The 24,529-nt window shown below is 40.8% G+C and overlaps 1 protein-coding gene across 8 annotated transcripts in view; it reads right to left on the bottom strand.

The window, feature by feature from the left end:
• NEK10 (NIMA related kinase 10) overlaps window positions 1-24,529 on the bottom strand; it is a 242,807-nt gene that overhangs the window by 195,545 nt on the left and 22,733 nt on the right. For all 8 annotated transcript variants that reach the window (XR_004819457.1, XR_004819456.1, XM_035723283.1 and 5 more), the window contains exons 4-9: window positions 23,434-23,564; window positions 21,680-21,778; window positions 11,387-11,471; window positions 3,544-3,585; window positions 2,184-2,262; window positions 1,006-1,073 (exon numbers count right to left, since the gene is read on the bottom strand). Coding sequence is in view for 6 of the 8 variants with exons in the window: in XM_035723283.1 (XP_035579176.1) it covers window positions 1,006-1,073; window positions 2,184-2,262; window positions 3,544-3,585; window positions 11,387-11,471; window positions 21,680-21,778; window positions 23,434-23,564 (504 nt within the window). In the remaining 2 variants the exon portion in view is untranslated. The remainder of the gene's footprint in view (window positions 1-1,005; window positions 1,074-2,183; window positions 2,263-3,543; window positions 3,586-11,386; window positions 11,472-21,679; window positions 21,779-23,433; window positions 23,565-24,529) is intronic.

Genomic DNA, 24,529 nt, shown 5'->3' with positions numbered 1-24,529 from the left:
AACCGCTTGGCCGATTTTTGGTTTCTGTTACGTCAATATTCCCCTTTATGATTTCATTCATTTTTGTATGAAGCCATCATTATCTTTATTTCTCTGATCCCCTCTTCTTGTTATTCTCTCACTTTTTTCTCTGATCTCCTAACACAACAATGTTCCCCAAACTTCAGTCACTGACATAACATTCCCACAATTTTTGCCACATCCACTTAACTCCTTAATGCTACTCAAAAGTGTTCCTCAAATTCTAAGTGGTAATATCAGTGAAATATATGTAGTTATTGAAATGAAAAGCGTTGATTTGTATATGACCTAGAATCATCTCCTATACAATGAGCAGCACGCGTGAACACATTTTAGGCAACCCTGCTCTAATATATACTCGAAAGTGGCCTCCTGGGATATGAGAAATCAACAGATTATTGAAAACTGGCCGTAGGCAGCTACCATCTAAATAGTCTTGCTATAGATATAAATTTAGTCTGTTTCGACTAAACCAGCACCCATTCATCTTGAAATGTATACTTGATCCATATGCTTATAATACTTTACCGTCTGATTATAAGGTTTAACCATATGAAATTGCCCAATAGACATGACAATTTCTTATGGTTCAAGCATGTATATAACTCCATGTGCCATAGGGAATGCATTTATATGTATACACACACTTTATTTGTTCATTTGTAAATACACACTTAGGGGCAGTTTATATAGCCAGGGTTTCTCAAGCAACATTTAAATAAAGCAACAAACTTTGTTGTTAATAAGTGGCATAGGAAAAAGGAAAAAAAAAAAAGAGTTTCAGAAAACCTGTTTGCTATTTCTATATTTACTCCTTAGGCTGATAAAGAATATTAAAGGGTTCGCAGAGATTTACAATTCTAGGCTAGGTTAGCAGGTTTGTAAACTATAATTATAAGAAACTTGATCACGGGGCTCTGAACCCCAGCATGCGAACCACTGCCATATGGAGGTGAAGTGTTCACTCCTTCTGGGACTACTCACCTTGTGTGCTCCGCTTGTGGTGACCCATTCTCTTTGGTCTTTGACAGCAGCAAGTTTTTGAAAAATATCTATAAAGAAAGGAGATAACTCAAAGAGGGATTCAGCACTTAAAGGCAGCAGTATTCATGGAACCTCAGGTCTAAAAGTACTGATGGGCAAACAGAAAGCGCACATGGGAAAACAGATAACACAAAAGGAACAATGGAGGGAGGAAGAACAGGGTTACTTTTTTTTTTTTTTACTCTGAGAGTTACCTCTTAAGCTCAAATAATAATTATTATATATTTCTATTATAATAATAAAATATGGAGACAGCAAAAAGGGCAAACATCTCCTTCCGCTTAAAGTTGAATGAGTTCCTCAACATCATTACAAGTTCAAAGTGAAACCTACTCTTCAAAGATCCTCCCTATAAAGATTTCAAATATAAAAAGGAGAGGAAGGCCACTGAAGGTGATGGACCTAGCAAGGTTCCTCCGCCGAGGGGAACAGTTGTTCTCAAAGAAACTTCCTGGTGCCTAGGGCTAACCACGTACTCTCCTCTCCCTGTAACTGAGAATCAGTGTGCTGTCCTGGAAACAAATATGGGAAACCAGACCATTCAAAGAAAATGGGCCTGCATCCCACAGCAACAGGGGACCTACAGCTCCTCAAACCTGGAGAGGAAGCAAGGTGGGGCTGGAAAGAGCCTCCAGAGAGAGAAGATTGAATTCCACACACACAGACCCATGTTTTCACATTCTCATCATTACATCAGGATCTTTTTTTTCTTTTTTATGTTCACAAAGTTTTAAATTTTATGAGGTAGGTATTATTATTAACAAAACTTTATAGATGAAAAGTGAATAGCCTCTGACATTTTAAGAGAAATCAAAGGAAGCAAAAAACATTTTTACCAAAATCTGCCATTATGGAAGTCCCTCTTGCATTAAAATAAACTTGTGCTCAGTGAAAATCTTCAACGTGAAATTGGGCTTTGCAAGGTAAGAGTTGCGATCTAAAGTTTTCCTTCTGGGTATATTTTGCCACTGAATATAACAATTGGCATGGACTCCCAGTACTAGAACTGTGGATGGGTATACTCATAAATATTCAAAGGATCCTTTTTCCTGTTGAAAACGCCATCCTGCTCATTTGGCAAGTGGGAAAAGTTGCCATGTCCTCACGATGACACTTACACGTCATGTTGACCAGCTTGTCCACACTGTGCGGCTCCTCTCCATAGCCTAGGTACTCATTGGCCACAATCTCCATGTACTGCAGGAGGGACCAAACCAACAAGAGTCAGAAGGAAAGATTAGTAAAAGCACACAAGCAGATAAGGGACAAGATGTGTACTTCTGAAAATGAGCTGTAGATGGCACAACGGATACACCAAATAATACTCAAGCCCTCTGGGCCAGGTTCACTCAAGTACAAAAGGTAGCTTGAGTTTCTAGATTCTTTACCTTCTCTTGCATGCCCTGATGTTGAGGGCGGGACCATGGAAAGACTGTATAAACTCTCAAAAAATGACTTGTAACTAAGTAAGTTTGTGGTGTAATTTGGTTCCAAATACAAAAAAATTATATCTAACCAGCATACACACCAATAGGTATAATCAGAATAAAATGGGTGTGGGTAGTCTGATAATCACTCACTGCAGATAACTGGTTATAATAAGAAATAGGCTCAGAGAAACACACATAAAATTCTAATATGACCAGAGAAGTTAAGGTGGGTAAAAGGATCCTTTATAATATAATTTTATGAAAGACAGTCATTTCATTAAATGAGGTAAACCTCCAGCCAATTAAAAAAAAAAATCTTAAAAACAAAAACTAGACATGTTGCAGCAATTTCCCAAGAATGAAAATATAATAAAATATAATAGATTTAGCATTAACCTGCCATTAAACTTACTCTTCCATTAATAATACAGAATGAGTTTGCAGGGCCAAAAGTTCATTATGAAAATCATTCTTTCTCTATGTGGTAGATGAGTAGGCTGTTCCAACCCAATGCCATGCCTAGAAATTTTGCCTTATCATACCAATAAACCCAAACATTCGACTGGCTCAACCTGCTTACCTTCCCTCAGTAGTTACAAAAGCAGAAAAATAAATGAGGTTAAGATCATTCCTCACATTGTCATGTATTTGGAAATATTTTAGTGGGCATAATTCTTTTTGTGTGAAACAATTATGAACATCTTTATAACCAATATTTTCTTCCATCGTTTGGTATGTGCAATGCTGAGGCTCTGGGCCTGCCAGTCAACACCTATTTCTTTTCATGACTAACTAAAGACATGTGACCTTTTATAGAACTTTCTTGTTTCGGCAGGCTGGGTAAAATTAGCTGGAACAAAATGTCATGGGTCCCTTCCTGCTCTGTGAGTATCCTGCCTCGCACACACTTAACCACCCTGCCTGCCCCTCCCCTTGGCAGGCAACCTAAGGTAAGAAAGCCACCTGTGGTCACACACCTATGTAATCCTTGCCCAGAGCCATGGCACCAAATGGAAAGGCAAGACCAGCCACCACAGAGGAATCTTACCTGAGCTAGGTTTTCAATTCCACCCAAGCTATGGAGTATTTCCTAATAAAACAAAAACAACAGAACATACACAGAAGATGAGGGTGGAGGGAGAAGTATATTTTACATGGAAGTTCTTTATTAAATCATGAGATTGATAATTATTTCTTAAAGGTTCACATTCTAACATAAATATGCAGCTATTTAATGTTTGTTATTCATACCACATTTAAGATAAACTGTTAATAAATATAAAAGTTGGGTTGAAATTAAAAGAATGAAAATATGTTCAGACCAGCAGGCTGACTCCTCATTCTTTCTACTTCCCCTCACGTCATCATAAAATGTTAGAGCTGGAAAGAGCTGTTAAGGTATTGTTCCCTCACATTGCAGATTAGGACAACTAAGACCCAGAAAGGTAAGCCACTTTGCCTAAGTGACCAGCCTGGAGAGGAATGGAATCCAGCATCACCAACTCCCATGACCTTCCTGTAGGCCCCTGCCTAGTGTGGTCCATGGACAGCAGCATCAGCCTCATGGAGAAGCTGGTTAGAAATGCAGAATCTCCTCCTCGCCCCAAACCTGCTGAATCACATTCTAAATTTCCACAAGATTCCCAGGTAATTCACAGACAGTAAAAGTTGACTAGAATTGCTCTAGACTATAGGGCTCTTCCTTAAAATGAAGAGGCTAATGGTCTTATTAAAACCCATACTTTAAACGAAGGTAAGAATAATCACAAAATGTCTCCCGATACAGATTTTTAAATCCAATTCCCAATAAGAAGGCATTTCATGAAACTTCTGAAACTACTCTACGAGTGGTAATTAGGGAAGACAGGGGTGGGAGGCTGCTGTCATGAGAGGGACCAACTTGGAACTCTATTAATAGCAAGTGCTCTCAGATTATCCACATTGACATTTATCTTCAGGCAGACGTGTTTCAAGTGACCCTAACCTGTTTAATTAAAGCTGTACTCTCCTCAACACACACACACAAGGAAGTCCTTTGAAAAATAAATATTAGCCATCATTCCAATTCTGAGAAATGCATGGCGATGAGTACTTGAGTGTGAGGGAGAACAATCTAGTTCCACCTTGAAGCCAACTGAGTGGGCAGGCTGAAAAAAGGCTCAAGATTCTTAAGGCCTCCTGGTCAAGGTTTCCTTATTGTATGTGCAGGGAATTTGGAAACAGTAAACATACCCATGTTTAAATTAAGTATGAAGTGACACAACTCAGAAAAAATATTTCTGTGACTACCTACTAATTTGAATTTTCACCATTGCTCTTCACTCTAAAAGAGCTATAATTAAAGAACAGAAGAATACTGTATATATTATTCCTGCTATGGCAGAATATTTTATACATATAAAGATAACATTTTAACGCTACTAATGTTTATTCAACAATTTTTTTTCGTTCTTATTATGTAAAAGCCCTGTGTCAGGCTCTGAAGAGGACACAAATATGCAGACGAGCGAGGCCGACCTCACTGAGCTTTGGCAAGCATAAGGTAGATATACAAACAACTGACATTTAAGATAGAATTTGGTAAGTGTGATAAGAAAGTTATACGTGAAGTGCTATGATGTCCCAGGAGGGATACATGATATCCTGCTGAGAGAACTATGGAAAATGTCATAAGGATAGTGGCCTTGGAAAAGGTTTAGAAGGATGGATAGATCGGCTGAGAAGAAAAATCAGGGAAGTTCCAAGCACAGAGAACAACAGGTCCAAAAGTGCACAGAAGTTGTGCAGAAACAACATCAACGTGTTCCATAACTCCAAGAAACACTTCCATAACTCTATGAAGGGCGTTCCTGGGAATAATGTCAGGAAAGCATGGTGGGACCACACTGTGGGAAGACTTATCTGTGAGCCTGAATCTGACCTTCATCACGTGGACCATGAGATGGTATGAAAATATTGTGTGAATAAGGGATGATTAGAATCAGCTGTGAGGGCCCCCCTCTGGTTTTTCAATGAACTAGAGAGGGAAAGAGAGCCACCCAGAAACCCAGTTGGTTGGCAGTGGCACTGGGCAGGAGAATGGAGAGGCAGAGACAAGTCTAGGAAGTAGTGTGATCAACCAAACATGAAGACATGCTGGAAGAAAAGGAACAATATTTGAGCCTGGGGACTGATGGGTAGCAAGATACTATAACAGACCCAGGGAAGGAGAGAGGAGGAGTCTAGGTTAGAGAAGACTCCACTTGGGACATACTGAGCTGCTGATGGGATGTTCACTTGAGAAAAGTAGAAGAGGCCATGAAAGACGAGGTAAGGGCAAAACATTGAAATCTGAGAGTCTCTTAAAGGAGATTTAAATTTGAAGCTTGGGAGTGAGAAGACACCAAGGGAGAGAAAAATGTTTAAATGACTGGTCACAGGGCGCCTGCGTGGCTCAGTTGGTTAGATGTCTGACTTTGGCTCAGGTCATGATCTCAGGGTCCAGCCCAGTGTGAGGCTCCCTGCTCAGCAGGGAATCTGATGTCTTTCTGCCCTTTCCCCCATTTGTGCTCTCTCTCTCTCTCTCTCAAATAAATAAATAAAATCTTTTTTAAAAAAAATAAAAAATAAATGATTGGCATGGTCATTTTTAAATTTTTACCTGGACAAGTAACATATCTATCCAAAAATCACTATTAACAATTTGGGACTAAATCCCATTTCCCAAACGCTGTTCTGGGAATAGCCCTTTTATTCTGTGCAGTGGGTGGTATTAGACATTCTGTTTTAAAAATAATAATAATAATTTCATGACTAAATTCAAATTAGCTTGGGAAATGATACGTTAAACATAGTTTGACAAGTGCTTTTATCAGAGGACCCCTCAGAGCCTTTAACATGCTGCAGGGCATTCTAAGCCTCCAATGTGAAGACTGAAGTGCAGCTTTTCCCAAGCATCATTAATTGAAGCACACTTCTTTTCACAGAATGCATATTAACTCCTGTGGAACACAGGAGTTTGAGAAGCACTGTTAGGAAGTATAGGAAGGGGACAGAGGCTCTGTCACTCTCTGAGAATGTCATTGTTACGTACTCAAGAATTTACCCTTCATTTACGAAATAAACACTCTCCCCTCCCCCATGCTTCTGGGTAGACGGGAGCAAGGCCAGGAGATTGATTGCTCACAGACTCCTGGTCTTCCTTATGTTTCCTTTCTCATACCAATGTGACTGCTTTCATCTGAGAGTGTCAACTGGAGAAAACCAAGACCACAAGGTACGCACATACCTGGGCTTAACAGTTCTGGGTCCTAATCGGAAAAGCAAATATGACTGCACGCTTGAATTACAGCAGCACTTCCTGGGTGCCCTGTCAGATCTCAGCATTTTCTTCCTGGTCACAAGCCCGAGGGTCACAAGACTGGGTTCAGTAGCTCTGAGCCCAGTGACCTGGAGGAAGTCCCCAAGTCAATCTGCCCTTCAGTTCAATGTACGATATGTAATGAATGTCCTTGCTCTGACTAGTCCCTGAGGTTTTCCTTTACAAAAAAAAAAGGGGGGGGGCGTACAATAATGTAGTATAGATAACGAGTATGTTCTCAAAAAATGGAGCACAATGCAGCACCCGAATGGGTGTTGTTAGTGCACCACTATTTTTGCCACAGCTGAAAACGTCACTGCCATTAGAGGGTCTCATCCTAGACCTAGTCAGCAACCAAACCAAGGCCAGACACACTGCAGTGAGCCCTTAATAGTGAATCACAAATGTGATTACTTTACTCTGCTGTTCAAAACTCAAGAGTGGTTCCACACTGTTCATTCCTGGGTCATGATTTTAAGGCCCCCCTATGCGCTGGCATCTTATCTTTCCAGATGGAAGAGCAATACTCTTCGATAAACTTGCTTATGCTCTATTTGTAGGGAATGAGTCAAAGGGAAATATAAGAGATGGTTCAAAGTTTCTTACCTTGGAGTCTGGAGGAAAGGTGGTGCCACTAAAAGGATTAGGAGTTGGTTCTGAAGGTTCAAGGTGAGAGGAAGAAGAAGAGTTCCATTTTAAAGTTATTGAGTGGAATGCACTACCACAGTGCTTCTCAAACTCTTTGGTCTCTGTACTCCTTTACACTCTTAAAAATTACTGAGAACCTCAGAGAGTTTTGTTTATGTGGGTTTTATCTATTTACCATATTAGAAGTTAAATGTGAGAAATTTTTAAAGCACAGTACACAAGCACCTGTTCCCTCAGCCCTCAGAGTGGTGACCTTGTCACATATCCTCTCACCTCTGGAGAATTCCATTGCACACATGTAAGACATTGAGTGTGGAAAGGCAAACAACATCGTGGCATTATTTTTAAGATATTTTAGGCCCGGTAGAACCCCTGAAAGGGTTTAAGAGAACTGTAAGCAGTCCCCAGGTCACACTTTGAGAACCATGGCCATCCAAAATACCCCTGGAAATTTGGGACTTACATAAAGACACAAGTTAGACTGGAGATAAGTACTTGTGAGCAAAAAACAATGCCAACCACAACAGTTAAAGCCAAGAGGGTGGAAGATAGGGGAGAAGATGATTAAAGAAAAGAACTTTGGGAAGGTCAACATTTAGGAAGGCAGGATTAAGAAAAAGAGCAAGTAAATAATACAGAAAGGTGCAAAGTGCTAAGGAAGAACTAGAGCCCCATGGGATGGGTGAAGGCAAACAGGAAATGTGGGAAAGGCTGTGTGCTGTTGCAGGAGTTGAGGAATGCAGGTGCTGGGAAAAGGTCACTCAGCCTGACTATCTTTTTATTGTGGTTTCTAATATAATTGGAGGCAGCAGCTTTTAAGATCTTCACTGTATCATCAATAAGCAATGTGCTCCAGCTTCACAGGAATGCCTGCAGGTGGGCATTTAACTTTATCCTGTGTGGGCTTCTTACTATACTTGAAATCTCAGAACATATGTCTTTCTTTAATTATGACAAACTCTATGCATGTGTACCTTCCAAATGGCTTCTCTTTCATTCCCTCCAGTTTTTTTCTCGCTGGAATCTCCATTAAGCATATACTGAAGTCTCTGGCAGGCAAGGGCCAATCTATGAGCCACCAGTCTGCAACCTCTGGATCAAGGAATGCTGACTGAAGTATGGCTTCCAGGCAGAACCTTGTACACAAAATTCAGTGTGCAAGTTATGCAGCCCATCAGTCCTGACAGAAAGTAAGTAGGTTCAAGAGACATAGCCTGACCTTTCAAGAAATGGAGTAATGAAGGTAAGGTGAAGATCTGAAGGGATATCTGGTTCAAGGAAAGGACATTTTTATGATAATGGAAAATAGAAAGGGAGCCACTGACATAGTAAGAAAGAGAATAGGTAGAGGGGTAAGCCTTGGCAAACAGGAGGGATATTTCTTCCAAAACAAGAAGAACATAAAGTTTCGAGATAATCCCAATATTTCAAGCAACAAAGAAGAGATAATAAGAGAGCTCCCACTGGGATGGTTTTGGTTTTCTCCGTAAAACAGACTATGCCTTGATTTGGTGAGAATGACAGGGGTAGGAAGGTGTTGGGGTATGAGAGGTGGACCTGGTTTGGACCAGCCACTGTGGGTCCTGTAGCACTGACTCAACAAGAGAGGAATGCCTAGCAAGGGTGAAGACTTGCTGAGATTCACCGGCATAAATTACAGTAAATCACAGCAAAGCTTTGTGACTTCAGCCAACAATTCTTGGCAACTCAAGAAGTTAAACAATTGCCTGAGCACATGCTCTTCTTTGTGGAAAGAGAGCCGGGGGGAGAGATTCAGAGAGAATCCCCTTCTATGGAAAGGCTAGAAATCAGGGAAAGACTTCATTTAATATATGTTTAGTCACAAAATCCCATAAACAAAGAGATCACTGAATTCTTTCCTGGAGAGAGCAGGGCAATCAACCCTGTCCCAATCCGTCAAGAACTAGACTACGAAAGGCAATACTTTATTGCATGGAGCACTGGGTGTTATACGCAAACAATGAATCATGGAACACTACAACAAACAAACAAACAAACAGATAAATAAATAAATAAGTAAGTAAGTAAATAAATAAATAAATAAAAGAAAGGCAATACTTTAGCTGGAGATCAGCAGAGCATGAGACAACTGTCATCAATTCTCTGAACAAACAGAACATCTTAGAGAACATCTATTTTATTAACTTCTATAAGTCAAAAAACTAGATCTCCTGCTAACAATCCACCTTTGTGACAGTCAAAGAGGGTGTTATTAATAATTAAGTGGGAACAATGAGCACATTCTGGGACTGATCCGGGCAAAATGGAACACATGGTCCACCCTTATTAGATATGCCCCACACAGAACTGCAAATGGCAGCTCAGAAATACATGGAACACACAGTTCTGTAAGGCTGGTCATGGGGGAAAAAGGATACATCTTCCCAGAAAACTTTGAGCAACCAGGATAGAAAGCCATTTGGAGTGTGCCCTGAGGCCCACAGTCAAAGAGCTAGCTAAATGATAATAGCACAAAGCCCCCTCAGAATACCAATGAGGAAGTGGTGATCCTTCTAAAGGAAAGATGTGGAACCACCATGAATCCCAGAAGTCTCAAATCAGAGCAGGCTCTGTAGCTGACTAGTACCAAAAACATTTTTTAAGTGCCAAGTTTGGAAAAGACGGTTACTGGGGTAATGAAAAGAGGCGCATTCTGACTCAAACAACTCATCAGTAAAATCAAATCCAAACTAAAAGATCTTCCGAGTGGTCTGAGCTTCCTAGGAGCTTATCAGGACAGGGTGTAAAAGGAGATGCTTCTTAGGGGGAAGAAAAATCCGTGAAAATTACTGAAGCATGTATGAATACTAAGAACACTCTAGATATTTAACACTGGCAAGCAGAAACAACAATGACTAAATAAGCAATCTTGAGGCTTTGGAGCAGTGGTTCTCAAACTGTGGTCCCCTGACAAGCAGCATCAGCATTACCTGGGAACTTACTGGAAATGCAGATCTTTGGGCCCTCCCCAAACCTACTGAATCAGAAACTGTGGTGATGGGCTCTAGCCATCACGGAGACCTCCATGTGCTTCTGATGCACACAAAAGTGTGTGAGCAGCTGTTTGACAGAGGCGGCTATCTACCAGCCAGTAGTGGAAGAACTAACTTTCAAGGTCGGGGTGAAATGTCAGCTAAGCTTTTCTTTAGAGCCTCATGGCGAAAGCACTAAGTCCTGGCTGTACAACGTGTGGGCCACACACCAGTGGCATGGGCAACCTCTGGAAACTTGTTAGAAATGCAGAGTCTTGGGCCTCACTGTGTACCTGCCGAATCAGAATCTGCAATTTACAAGATTCCCAGGGGATTCCTAGCGGCGTTAAAGTTTAAGAAGCACTGAACAAGAGAAGCACTAAGCAAGTAAGAGGAGGGAAAGTTTCTTGACCTCACAACCCTCATTTGAGACAGATGGGAGGTCCCTTGCTCACCTTTAACTCAGGGTCTGAGGCTGGACGTGGGGAAGGGCATGGACCCTGGAGCAGCTGCCAAAACTGCAGGCCCTGCCTTTCCCACTGACTGCCTCTGGAGCCCCCTGAGAAGGCCCCCGCTTGTCTCGGCTGACGTTGACCTAGTGAGCTGCTGAGCCTTGAAAACACACTCAAAGTTGTGGCCAAGTGTACACCTCTCTGAATTGCCTGTGGTTTAAGACATACACCAAAAGTTCCATCTACTTAATCCCACAGTTCATATAGCAGAAACATACAGATTTTTTTTTGTCTCTATGAAATCATGTCTCTCATATCTTTTTAAATAGCAAGTGAGATACCTCCTAAATTTGAAAGCTATTGAGTTGTGAGAGAGAAAATAAGCTTAACATGGCCCAGGTTTTTTTTTTATCTCATCTTCATAACAAGTAAGAATTATTTTTATTTTTTCCAACCAACCTGATAACATGGATCCCTCATTAGTAGTCTCAGACAGATTAACACTCTCAGAAAATGAATAGATGGGGCTCGATGAACCCACTCTCTGAAAGAAGAAAAGATAAAGCATGTTTGTCCATGTTTAAAAGGCCACTGTGACAGAATAACACAAGACGATGAAGGAGAATAAGGAACATACGAAGGAATAGCATTAATTCATTTCAAACTTAATCTGCAATAAGGACTGTTAGTTGGTCCCTGAACACTTAATCCACTGTAGTGCAAAATACATAAAAACTGTCATAACCATCATGAAGCAGAGGCCCCAAAATTATTTGGCTCTCAGTGCCCTTATTGGCTGAGGGCAGCACCAGACCAAAAGACATAGCTAAACGTTCCAATAATTAGGTTCGACTTAATAAGAATTTGTGCCCTGATAACTTCATATCCATTTGAAAAAAATAATACACATACATTATAAGAAAAATGCTTTTATTTTATTCTTGATCACATTTACTTATGATTGGGGTGTGTGCACCTGTAGGCTCTAAACAAATTCTCAAGCCTTGTAACCAGATTGCATACTACCATCTTCATCTCCTTTTCCAGCTGATTTTCACATCATACTTGCTATATCATGACAACCACGGAAAACCCAGTTTCAGAAAGATATGGCATCATTTAAAAGAAGGCAGCACAACCTTCATATGGAAACCATAAAGTATCTGGGTCTGACAGATACTGCATAGCTCTGTTTTCCTTGCAAATTTAAAAGGTCCCATGACACCCCTGGGGGTTCTCTGTAGCCTCCAGAGCACTTTAGTGGGCAGTTTGGAAAACACTGTGATAAAGTATTTTCTTACATCAGTTTCCCTGAAAGCGGAGCCTGAGATGAAGGTCGGTGTGCAGGTGAATGATTAAGGACATGCCCTAGAGGGAGACCACTGAGGGCGGGGAGCACCAAGGAGAAGGGGGAAGGCAAGCTTTGGCACCATCTCAAGCAACACTTGTCTCCCACTGCCCTCTAAGCTAGTCCAACAGTGGCGGTTGGTGGAGATGTTAACAAAACCCTAAAACAAAAAGTGTCTGTTACTCCATAGTTAGCCAAGAAAAACTGAGGAAGATAATGAAAGCTATTCCAGACTAGAATCCACATAATTTCTCCCACCCTCTCCCATCTTCCACAGCTAAGCTAGTTATGCATCCAGCAAGGTTAGGAGCCTTTAAAGATCTGCCCTTCCATCAAGTGGAGTCTTTGCTTAAGCTGAGGTCCCAAGCCAACCCTTGCCTGGCCTGCCTCCTATTAATCCTTAGCCTTTGGTGGTAGAATTCAGCTTCGTCTCCTCCACAGTCCTGAGAGATTCAGCTCTGCCCCCAAACCGGCACATCTCAAAATTGAGTGCACAAGACCCACCCTCCTCAAAAGCAGAATGAACATCTACAGTCACTGCCCCTGGAGGTGTCACCCCACCCCCACCCGATTCTACTCCATCCCAAATCCTATCCACTAAGACTTAGCTTATGGGAAGGTTGGTAAATATGCTTTTCCCATAGTCTTATATTCCCAGGGATGTTTGAGTGCTCCTGATAGATTAGAGGCCCTGTCAGAGGCCTTGCTCTGCAGAGAGAAGCTGAGCAAGATGTCCCCAGTGCATCCACTGGCTGAGAACTGTTCTTCCTGCCATCACCAGGACTCCTGGCAGGAACTGCCCACCGTAGCTACCATCAAACCACGGCCCTCCTCCAGCACAGTCACCATGACAGTGACACCTTTGCTACGGAGGCAAAGCTCAGTTTCTTCTGAGAATAAAGGCAGGACTCAACCCAACCCAGGGCTGCCAGCCAGGCAGAATTAGCCAAGGCCACACTGGCAGCTGCACTATAGTTCATCTGGGCTTTCTTGCATGGGGAAAAATAATGCAAATTTGAAATACACTTTGAATTTAAAACAATCACCTATGGGAACATTTGTAAGGATGTGGCTATTCTGAGGCTCCTGTTACAGAGAGAATACCTTTAACCTTTATAAATAGGGAGATGGCACATGACTGCTTTCCCTTTCAGGTGCTGGGGTTAGCTAAAGATAGCCTGGACTGTAGTGCAAAGATACGACATCCAAAGATCTAACAGAAATAATGATCAAGTTGCAACAGCTGCTAAAAACCTAATGAGGTTTAATGCTGATTGCTTTTCATCATTTAAGAGGAAAAGCCACAGGACATATTAAGAGGTGATTCATGCTACAAATATGTGTGCCCTGGTATTTTTCCTGTTAACTATATACACTCTTCATGAGGAAAGTTCATGACCTTTACAATGTTTTTCATATTAAAATAAATATGAAAAGTTTTCTTCTATTTCCTCCCTCCTCTAAAAAAGAAAAGAAAAGAAATCCAGAATAGCCTTCTTACAATTATTATTATTAAAGGAGTATAAATAAATGAGTTCCAGAAAAGTCTCAGAGTTAAAAGTTCTATTCCAAGCAAATGGCATTTTTTGTTTTGCAATTTTGGGACTGAAGCCCAAAACTATTAATATTTCTACGTGATTCTGGCCTCTGCTGTTGTAAATGTAAATAGAATTCCTGGTGTCTGAGTCCTCTGGCTTCTCCTCTCTGAGCACTGACCTCTGAAGGAGCAGTTGTTCCTTCCTTGGCTCCCAGCCCTGAACCCCCCACAAGGACGTAGCACATGGGATGGAGCTCTGGTATTCAAGAGGAATGGAGTGTTCTGTAAGACGATATAGATCTCTGTTTGCCAAGAGTTGGGGGACTAGGAAACACACTTTAGTGCAACCAGAGAATTACAGAGAATAATAGCCACCAATCGTAAAGACGGATGCCCTCGTTCCACTGAGGCAGTCCCAAGGGGCCAAGTGGCTGGCCAAAGGCTGCACATGAGAGCAGACCTGGGGGCTGACTCCTGGGCCAGTGCTCCTGCTGTCCCTCCCATCCCCACTCCAGGTCCCCCAGGCGGGGGTGACTAGGGAGACAGTGACGCTCCAAACTGCGTCTACTGTGGGAGCAGGAATGTTGAGCACAGCAGCCGGGGGTCCTCTGAGGCAGCTCTGAAGAAGCTGTCTGTCTGCAAAGATAATGTTTCCCTGGAGGGTATGTCCCAACATAGCCGCCACACAGCAGCAGATTCATGAGCGGGCAAATATTTATCCCCTCTTGTGACTGAACTTTTGCCACTTCTTTCACAGGACTATTAATACATGGCAGCGTGATCAGCTCCCACGGCCTTTGTCCATGACCACCTGCCACATTGTTTTCAACATCACATGCCACTTTCTGCTACCGATACAAAAAGGGAAGGAAAAATGGCACTGGCCACACAGCTGTTGAAAGGAGGGCAGTCAGGGTTTCACCTTCTTGCACGGTGGAAGAGACCAATATACGATGTGAGAGCTCTATGTAAAATTCAGTCACGAGGCCGTGGTGTTGCATCATAAAGCTGCAAGATCAACAAGACAGCCAAATGGTCTGAGGTTAGCTGAATCCAGGGGCTGACACACAAGCCAGAGGTTCACCCCTGACCTTATTTGTACCATGCTTTGCTCTGGTTCTTGCTCAAAATAAGCAGCATCTTCATGGTGGAGTGTAATTTAAATTTCCCTTTTCATTAACATACAAAATAACAACAACAAAACTTCCACCTTTGACTCAAAATTTAAGAGTAGAGAAAGTCAAGCCTGTTTCAAAATAAATATTATCCCAAATTCATAAAACAGAGCCCTGTGGGTTTTTTTTGGGGGGGGGGATGGTAGGAAAGTAAAATTCATATCAAAACAGACGTGGTAAAACTTAGAAAAAAAAAGAATGTGTGTGAAGAAATTAATTACAGATGAATATTCAAGGAATCTTTACTGACTTGTTCCACTATTCTTAATGGGTCTTTATTCTTCCTGTAACCCCAAATAAGCTCCCAACCAAAAGTCCATCCAATGGGTCTTTGCTGGTCCCTACCATCAGGCGGATATTGAGCAGAAAGGACTGTCTACATGCATTTCTTCTACATAGTTGATGGAAGTTTCAGAGGTAGGATACTTTCAAATATTTACTCATCACCTACTGGTAGCCAGGCACTGTTACATGCCCAGGGGTACAACAAAGGACAAAACCATGTACTTGTGTTCATGGAGCTTACCTTCTAAAGGGAGAAGATCAATAATAAACACAAACTAATAAAAATTTATATGAGATGATATATAATGCAGGACAACAAAGGTTCAAGTTTAAGGGGTCCAGGGGATACTATTTTAGGGTAGTCAGAGAAGGGTTCTCTGATAAAATTAGCATCCAAGTGACTTGAGGAATGAGTCTAGATCAGAAGAGCAAAAGAGTTAAGTATATAGTCCCTGAGCAGGAGTGTGGTTGTGCAAGGACTGGCAAGGAAGCCCGTGGGGCTGGAGCAAAGTGAGCAAAGACAAAGTAATAGGAGTTGAAGTCAGAGAGATGGCAAGAGCCAGATCTGCAGGGCTTTGTAGAATAAGCATAGGGACTTTGGACTTTTTATTCTGGAAAGCCACTAGAAGGCTCTAAGCAAAGAACTAACACGATCTAACAGGGATTTTGAAAGGATCCTTTCAGAAGTAGTGTTGAGAACAGTATAGGGAGCCAAAGATCAAAGCAGGCAGCCCAGGTAGCCTACTGCAATTGTCCAAGGAAGACATGATGGCAGCTTGGACCAGGTCGATAGATGGAGAAGAGTAAAGCTCAGGGAGGGCAAGTTAAGCGAGAAAAGTCAAAAGTCCTGTTTTGGGCATGTCAACCTTGAGATCTCCAAAGAAGAAAAAGCCCACTAAGCCATATGTAAAACAAAAGATGAATCGACAACAGTTACATACAGCTTATAAGGTACAGTCTGCCAGAGCAAAGTTGATAAAGAGATGGTGGACTTACATAAGTGCAAGTGTTTGGGGGTTTAGCCATGGAAATGTGCTTCCTAGAATGCATCTGGAACTCACTGCCTGGCTCTCAGAAGCTCATGAACTGACAGGAACCTGTCATTTATTGATTTGGCCACGTTCAAATTGGTTCCGGTGGTTACATGTGGCCCAAGAACAAGCAAAGCATCCCTGGGAAGGTGGCGACATTTTAGTTTCATGCCTGTTGGACGATTTTTGCAAGAAGCAGTAGTAGATAGGAGAAAAGCGAGAACATGATTACTGAAGTGATACTTTTCTGGTGCAAAACTGAAAGTAAATTTTAAATATACTTTGATTAATAAAGAACCCGGGAACCAGCGAGGCATAGGAGAAAAGGGTACCAGTTAAGTCTTGCCTGAGGACCCTAGGCTTGGCCTTAACCTCTCAGCAACTGCATCTATCAAATGAGCCTGGACTGGATTTTTTTCTTCCATTCCCTCTATAATTGGATGACGTCTTTTGTATGTGTGTGGGGGTGTATATATATTTGAGGAGAATAACATTTCAGGAGAAATAAAAGTGTAAGAGCTAAACATTTGCTCCAAGTTAGGTGATGGGAAGAAGCAGAATGCTTGTTTTTGTTTGAAGATTACATGAGATCCTAGGTTCTTGAAGGTTATTTTCTTCCTTTCTACATTTAAGATTCTGAAACTTAGAGCAAAAGACAGACAAAAAGACAAGATCCTAAAGGAGTCTCAGCCAATGAGACAGCTCTTTTAAAAACTTTACTCTGGATAAACAGCATAATACAGTTTTGTATGTAGGTAATAATTTCTCATGTAAGTGAAGAAAAAAGCATAGAATTTTAAAAAAGATTAGAAGGAAATAAAGCAAGAACTAATGCAACTATTTCTAAGAGTGGTATAAAGGGTAATTTTTCATTTTTTATCATTTTCTGTATTCTCACATTTTTTATGGTGCTCAAAATAATTTAATGCAGAGAAATTCCACTACAGGAAGACTCTCAGCCTCCATGCTCTCCAAAAAAAACCAGCGTCAATGGCTTGAGTTGGAGATAAAACACCCAAGCCCTCTTCCCTGGGAGCCCAGTGTATGGGGGAGAGGAACAGGGGCCCAGGGCCATAAGAGGGGAGGACAGTTGAGGGGCCAGAACAACCAGGAAGGCAAAGGGGTGGGGGCAGCAGGCTTAAGGTGAGGATTAGCATGAGCAGAGCCTCAGAGATGAGAGAAAATAACTCTCCAAGGAATAATGAGGGGCTTGCTCTGATCGTGGTGAGCCCAATGGATGCACCAGGCAGGAGCAAGAGATGAGGCCAAGAAGGAACAAGATCTCAAAGGGCTTTGTGAACCACTAGGGAACTGGAATTTTACCCCAGTCATTAGAGGATGGCCAGACTTTACCCAAGTGACCAGACTTCCCTTCTCCTAGGTGAGGAGGAAATCTTCAAAGGCCCCTATTGGCCTGTCTGCTACCTGATGAAAGAAAATCACAGAAAGAGCATCTCTCCATCAACTTTGTATATTTCAAGAACTAAATCAAGATACTGAAGAGATCGCTCCTCTATCCTAACTTCTGGTCCGTTCCTCTTGCCACTCGTTCTTGTTAGAGAAGTGATTGCATTTTTAGACCAAAAAGGTCATGCTAAATGGATCATGCTAAATTTCAAACTGAAATTTGAAAACCTTGTATATACTTATCTCTACGAAAGTTACAGGCAAGGGAAGAGAGGATATCCTGGCAATTGTGGGATAATCGTACCAGGAAGAGACCAGTTAAGGGAACTCACTTTAAATAACACCAAATTTCATATTAAATAGCAGGGGACAAGATTTAATGAAAACATGATCTTAAAATATAAAGTATGAAACTAAGACCTATTTTATCTTACATTGAACAAAATTTAAGTTGTAATTGCAACTCTGCCCTAATAACTAGAATAAAGCAGGAATGGATTCTGCTGACATTTTGGGGCACACTTTTTCTGACCAATCGTGTAACATGAACCAATATCCTTGAATTCATTTTTGACCTTTGCAGCAAAAAGAGGTTCATTTTTGCAAATATATTAGAGTCACCAATTTGTCCTAACGGCCTCTCCTAACCTTTGTTGGTCCAAATGTGCTTTTTTGAAGTCCCACTTTGTCATCCTCCTTGTTAATACCCTCTTCTTCAATTGTCAGTGGTCTCATTCTGCCAGTGCCTCATTTGTTAGATTCCAACAGTTGAGCACCATCACTGTTAGTCTATTCAGGAAATTCTATATCTTTAGCCAGTTTTGCAAGTTCATTTCACACAAGGAGATTATGTTATATTTGCACTGTGTTATAGGATCTGCACATTGTCTGGCAATCAGAAAGGAATGGACCAACAAAGAGGGAGCTCAGAGGAACAGATACACAGAGGAGATATCTGAGTAGAGGTCAATTTTATAAGCAGTTAATTAGAGGATAGGTCAATTTTGTGACAAGTTTTACTTCCCTATACAACCTCGTAACAACCTAGTCTTGGATACCAAGCACCCTGTGTACTTCCCCGGACAGGAAGATGAAATTGAAGGGGGGGTAGATTTATTTTCTAAAGTAGACTCTCCTACAGACAAATGACGTTATGGCAGAAAGGAAAGTTGGAAGATCAAAATTTGCTTCCATACTCTGCCACACATCAAAATTCATGACCATGTGTAACCAGGAGTAACCTCAGCTTCAGACATGACACTTTCACTTGCCCTTTGAGATTGACCATGAGGTGTTTGCAGCTTACAGCGTTACCTTATCTGACCCTGGATTAACAAGTCCTGTCTCATTTCAGATGCCACCTGGCGATTTCATTTCTGAGAACAAGAAAGTAATCACAGGTCAGTCTTAGGAAAAGCACTCAGAAAGGAGGTATCCAGAAGTGTGGCTTAGGGGAAGATTGCACTTGGGGAGAATGAAATAGGTCAAGAACAAGAACGGCGTCACTCGGGCAAAAACTGACTGAGGACTTGGAAGGGCTCACACTCTACATATGAGACAAAATTCCCAATCAGCCATATCCTCAGGGTAAACCTGAATGGCATAGCATCCTGAATATGCCCAGTCTTGTCGACAGCCTGAACTGGACCAAAGACCAAAGTCCACAGTCCTTCAACCTCCCCGAGTGTTTAGTTGTCATAATATAGTTTATATGTACCATAGTTTCCCTCGTATTGGGATAGTGGGTAATTGTTTTGCTGACCAGAGAGAGTAGATGCTGAGTCCCTAGAAGAAAGGAATCATGCATCCTATTCATCTTTGTATTTTCACCCTCTCTTCCTTCCCCACTGTTTATTCCTTCTCTTCCCGGCACACTGTAGATACTCAAAAATTTATTTATTGAATTGAATCCAAGCTTTCTGGCCAACATTAAATCTGATGTTTGCAAAGAAAAGGATAGGAAGCTATACCAGAAAAGGCCGCAATGTAATTCTTCCATAAGTCTAAATTTAGAGGGAAAAGGAGAAAAGGTAATCCTGGCTATCTTAGCAAGGTCATATGGGGTGAGAAACAATGGAAGACCTTTACACTTAAGCCATCTTTGACCCAACCCTGCTTTCAGAATAGAACTGAACGTAACAATCTGTCAGCAGCCAAAGGATGACATAAAAGGATGCCTTTGATGTTCAACATTCCTAAATTCCTTCTCGTACTATGAAAGCAAAGAGATCTATAATCATCTCTTCCTAGTTTGAAGATTTCCAGGGACTACTCATGTTGCAAGCCAGTAATTCCATCCAATCTAAGATGCCTCATTCATCACTAAGAATTTGAAAAGGTCCTGACAAGAGATCTCTTAACTTCAGAATTGTTAAGATCTTCTCAACTGTTGGATGCCAACCCTTGCCCGACTAGTTTCCCTAACAATATCTGCATCTAGTGCCCTCAGACTGGGCATACAGTGATATCTCTCACATCTTTAACATAGGAAATATTCTGCCTTCCTCAAAGTACTGACCTGATAAATGGTCTACTGGGCATCCCTTGAAGAGTCCATGATAGTCATCCTCAACACAAATTAAAGAACGTCATTTCCTAATACCATTTCAGGCACAATTATTCTGCTCTGTTCAGGCTCAAGAAGAACACAGTCCAGGACAACTTCATGTCCTTTGTAGTAGTGTTCATTAATTTTTCAACAATTTTTGAGTATATTGTCAAGAACTGAGCAGGGACCAAATTCCATAACCATGATAAAAATTTTAGGCTTTTTGTATTATCTAAGCCAGTCTAATAATCTTCAGCCTAAATCAAGTACAAAGGTGTAACAGATGCAGTCCCAATCCTGGACTGCTTTAAACTAAACCAATGTATCTGGCAGCTATTGTCCAGTACTTAAATACACAATGCTAAATAACCCCCTTCAAAAGATCAAATCATAAGACCACGACTTAGGCATATTTAGTAGCTGATTCATCATGCAGGACCCACCAAGATACTGTTCTACTTAAAGTCAGCTATTGCACTGGACCGAGTCACATGGTCAAAGCATTAAATTATTAATATTTCTCCTATTTTCCAGAATAGGAGTAATTTTTTCCCTATCTCACTGGGGAAGAATTCAGATATCTCAGTCTCAAGTTCCAAAGCAATGGGGAAGATTCAAGGTTCTTTATAGGCAACTTTTCAGCTGACGCTTGGGGGAGAGAGCCTGGGCCTCCAGGGAAGAGTAGAAGGCAAGGTCCCACCATGACATAATGCTAGGAGCCACCTTCATATCTAGCAGCAGTATAACCAGCTCTCACTTCAAGCAGCCCAAATGGATAGAAAATTCAGTCCTGACTACAATCTAACACTAGTCAATGGCTCACTGAAAATCCCTGATGTTTGTGAGACAGAATCTAGAGGTCTTGCTGATCCTTCTCTACAGTCCCAACCCTGCACCTGTGTTAAGACAAGGAAGAGCAATGGAGAGAATATTTGACTTGGTCCTGAGAAGAAACATCGTCACTGGGCCATGACTGGAGGTTACACATTCATCTTTTCCCCAGGGTCAAGGCTGGGGTAGCCCATTTAATCAGTCCTGGTATCAACCACAAAAATGTACCAGGAGGATGCTGGCCATGGGGTTACCCAATGTCCGTTTCATAAGGATCCTGGCAATAAACTCCTCCTGAGTATCCAAATTCAAAGTAAGAATAATAAGAAAAACAGTATAACGTGGGTTATATCATTTTACCTTATCTGTCATAAAATCTGGCTAAATGCAGTACTTAACCAGAGTAATTTTAATGAGATCGCCTGCAATGCCTATTCATTTGCCTCCTTCTAAATGATATTTGCTCTATTTTATCTTTTAAGTATGATGTGTTCAATCTCATAAACTGTTTCAAACCATATGCTAGAAATAAGATGTATAAGATATGCCATTCTTGGGCAAATTGTTGGTCTTTTCTGGGAGAATCTTACCTGCAGATGAGTCTATTTTTCACCAAGGCTGTAAAGATCTCCTGAAATAGTTTATGCTGGGGATGTCTGCTGAAGTTTCTCTCATTCTTGTAGTTTATACTGATATGGAACAAACAGAAAAGCATTTTGTAATAGAAATTTTTTAGGCTGCCTCAAATTTCTCAATGCAGGCACAGACCATCTGTATTCATGCAGATACTGAGAGGATTCTCAGGACTTAACATATTGCTAAACGCACATATCAACTGTTAAAAAAGGAACTAGAAAGTCAATTATAAATACTAATAAAGATTATAATCAAGCATATATACTTCATTTCACCATTTAACTAAATTATTCCTCATAAACACTTCATAGATAAACTTGTTCAGAGGAAGGAAAAGGGGATACGAAGAGAAAGTATGATGAAGACATATTATCTAGACACTGTGCATGAGGCAGTAAACAATTCTTCCCTTCATTTTTCCACCCACAACCCCATTGGCTGCTATAGCTAGTAACACCAGTGCTTACCATATATATTTCCTTGTAGGTAATACGGATTTATCAAACACAGCCTAAACCCCTTCAACCGTGAAAGTTTCTGTGGTTGCTGATTGTTTGCTGTGTGTGTATGTGTCTGTGTGTGTTTAACAAAGTCTGGAGGTATCCCATCTTCAGCTTCTTTCTTCTGATATTATAGCCAATTAAAGAGGTTCTAAAAATACCACAAAACATTCCACTTTAAAACTGGGAAAGGATAAGAGATAATGCACAAAATGGTGACATCGCTATAAAATATATGATATACTATTTTTGTGCATATTAAAATAGACTGGGTTTAAGATCCAGGCCAAATAAGCTGGAATTACATGAACATATCACCTCAAAGGCAAGTTCTATGGCCTTATATCATCATTTGTACTGTTCTGCCTTTGCAGTCTTTCAGATGTCATTGGACAGTGTGCCCCTACCCTAGCCAGGTGAGGTCTGTAGTGCATTCTTAGTACGTGGATACTAGTAGACTGAATATGTAAGAATTTTTAAAGAATTTAGTGTTCCTCGCTAAACAGAAACTGTGTAATGTCATGTGATTTTGTGGACTATTAAATTCATTGTCATAAAATGACAGGGAGACAAAATCTAGGCCAAATAAATAAAGGATCATTCTAGAATATTGATCTTGATATTTCATGCCATTCATTATTTACATGGCATTTAGTGCCAAATGACGCCAGCACATTGTAAACCTGAGAGAACTAGCTCCTGGAAGGGGAGTAGCCCACAAAAATGTGCAACTTCTAGGAGGTCTACATGGCGACAGGAGAGAGGAACATGGATTGACGGTTTCCATGTTAAAGGTGAGGTGCAATCCCCTCAACTGCAAACCTCAGTTGCTTTGACAACCAGAGTCCTTAGCCATCACATCTGTTCACAGCCAACCTCACTGCTGGCAAGGTATGGACAGACCAAAAGCTGAAGACAAAGCCTGGAATCAGCCAGGCCAGGTCAACAACCTGGAACAACTTTCTCATGGAACAAGTGCCAAAGGTATCTCAGCAAGGTGTACTGAAACACCCAGGTCGGCTCCAGCTGCAGCCATTAAGCTGTTATTTACACACTACTTCTGGGAATAATTTAAGCATGGATGAAAATGATTAAGTTAAGAATCCCCATGGTAAATTTTGAAACAGCTTTAAATTTTAGCTCCTGTGACAAAGTTTTGGGCTAATTAGAAGAGGTTGCTGAAGGCAAGGGAGATACTGGACTCTTACCTAAAATTTTCAAGTTCAACAGCTTCTGTGGACTCATGCCCCTGACCTCGGGCTCTCTGTCCACCCACCTTGATGATGTGCTCAGTCTTCGTCATGCTATTTTGGGCACTATCGAAGTTAATGGCTGGAAGCTATAGAAATAGAAGCACAGAACCCATGAGGATAATAATAAAGAAAGTAACAAAATGGGGGGAAGGGGTAGCTGGAGGCCAAATAAAGGGAATGAGTTTTTTCCTAAACCAATAATTAACATGGTAGCCAAGCCAAATATAGTTTCCCAAGATTTAAACATCTTTGACTTAAACGTTTATTCTCTCTACCTTATGCTGCTTTATTTTTCTTCATAGCTTGTAACACCACCTGCCATATCTTACAGTTATTTATGTATTTTCAGTCTCCCTTGATTATAGTGAGAAGCACTTTGAACACAGTCAGGCCTGGGCATTAGGAGTTTTGGAAGCTGCTTGGGTGATTCAAATGTACCACCAGAATAGAGAGTTTCCAGATCCAGCTAGAACTCTCTGGTAGAGTGTGAAACCCCAAACTGAGACTAAGTCATCATTCATTCTTCAACATTTGCCAATCATACACACTGCTTGTCAGGTGTTAGGAACATAAAGGTAAAGAAGATTCTCTCCTTTTTAATCAGTCTGAATATCTTGATTAGTCAATCATATTTATAAAAGTCATGAATTCACCAAAAGAGAAGTAAAAATTTGCTTAAAAAAAAAGAAAAAGAAAAAATTTGCTTAAATGAACTATAATAACTCAAGTATGCCCCCCCATTTACAATATGAACTTGTAATTATTTACATAATAAATTGTAAGTTATCAGTATTAAAACAGTTTCACTTACCAATATGTACCTATAATTGGGATAACCCTGAGGACTGTTTTTTATACTATGGTAAAGCTGAGCATAGTGCAAACAAATACTTTCTTCTTTCCAAAGTACAAATGAAGGATATTCTATAGTTAGTGAAATTATTACAGATGAGGTAAGTAGAGCATAATATAAAAAAAATAAAGGATCCACTTTTCCATTCTATACCTTATAATTATCAAATAAAGCTACTATATGTTGTACTTATCTTAT

Source organism: Zalophus californianus, chromosome 1 (genome assembly GCF_009762305.2).
Source record: "Zalophus californianus isolate mZalCal1 chromosome 1, mZalCal1.pri.v2, whole genome shotgun sequence".
Lineage (NCBI taxonomy): Eukaryota > Metazoa > Chordata > Mammalia > Carnivora > Otariidae > Zalophus > Zalophus californianus.
The sequence above is the reverse complement of the archived record's forward strand: the minus strand, read 5'-3'. Positions and strand labels throughout refer to the sequence as shown.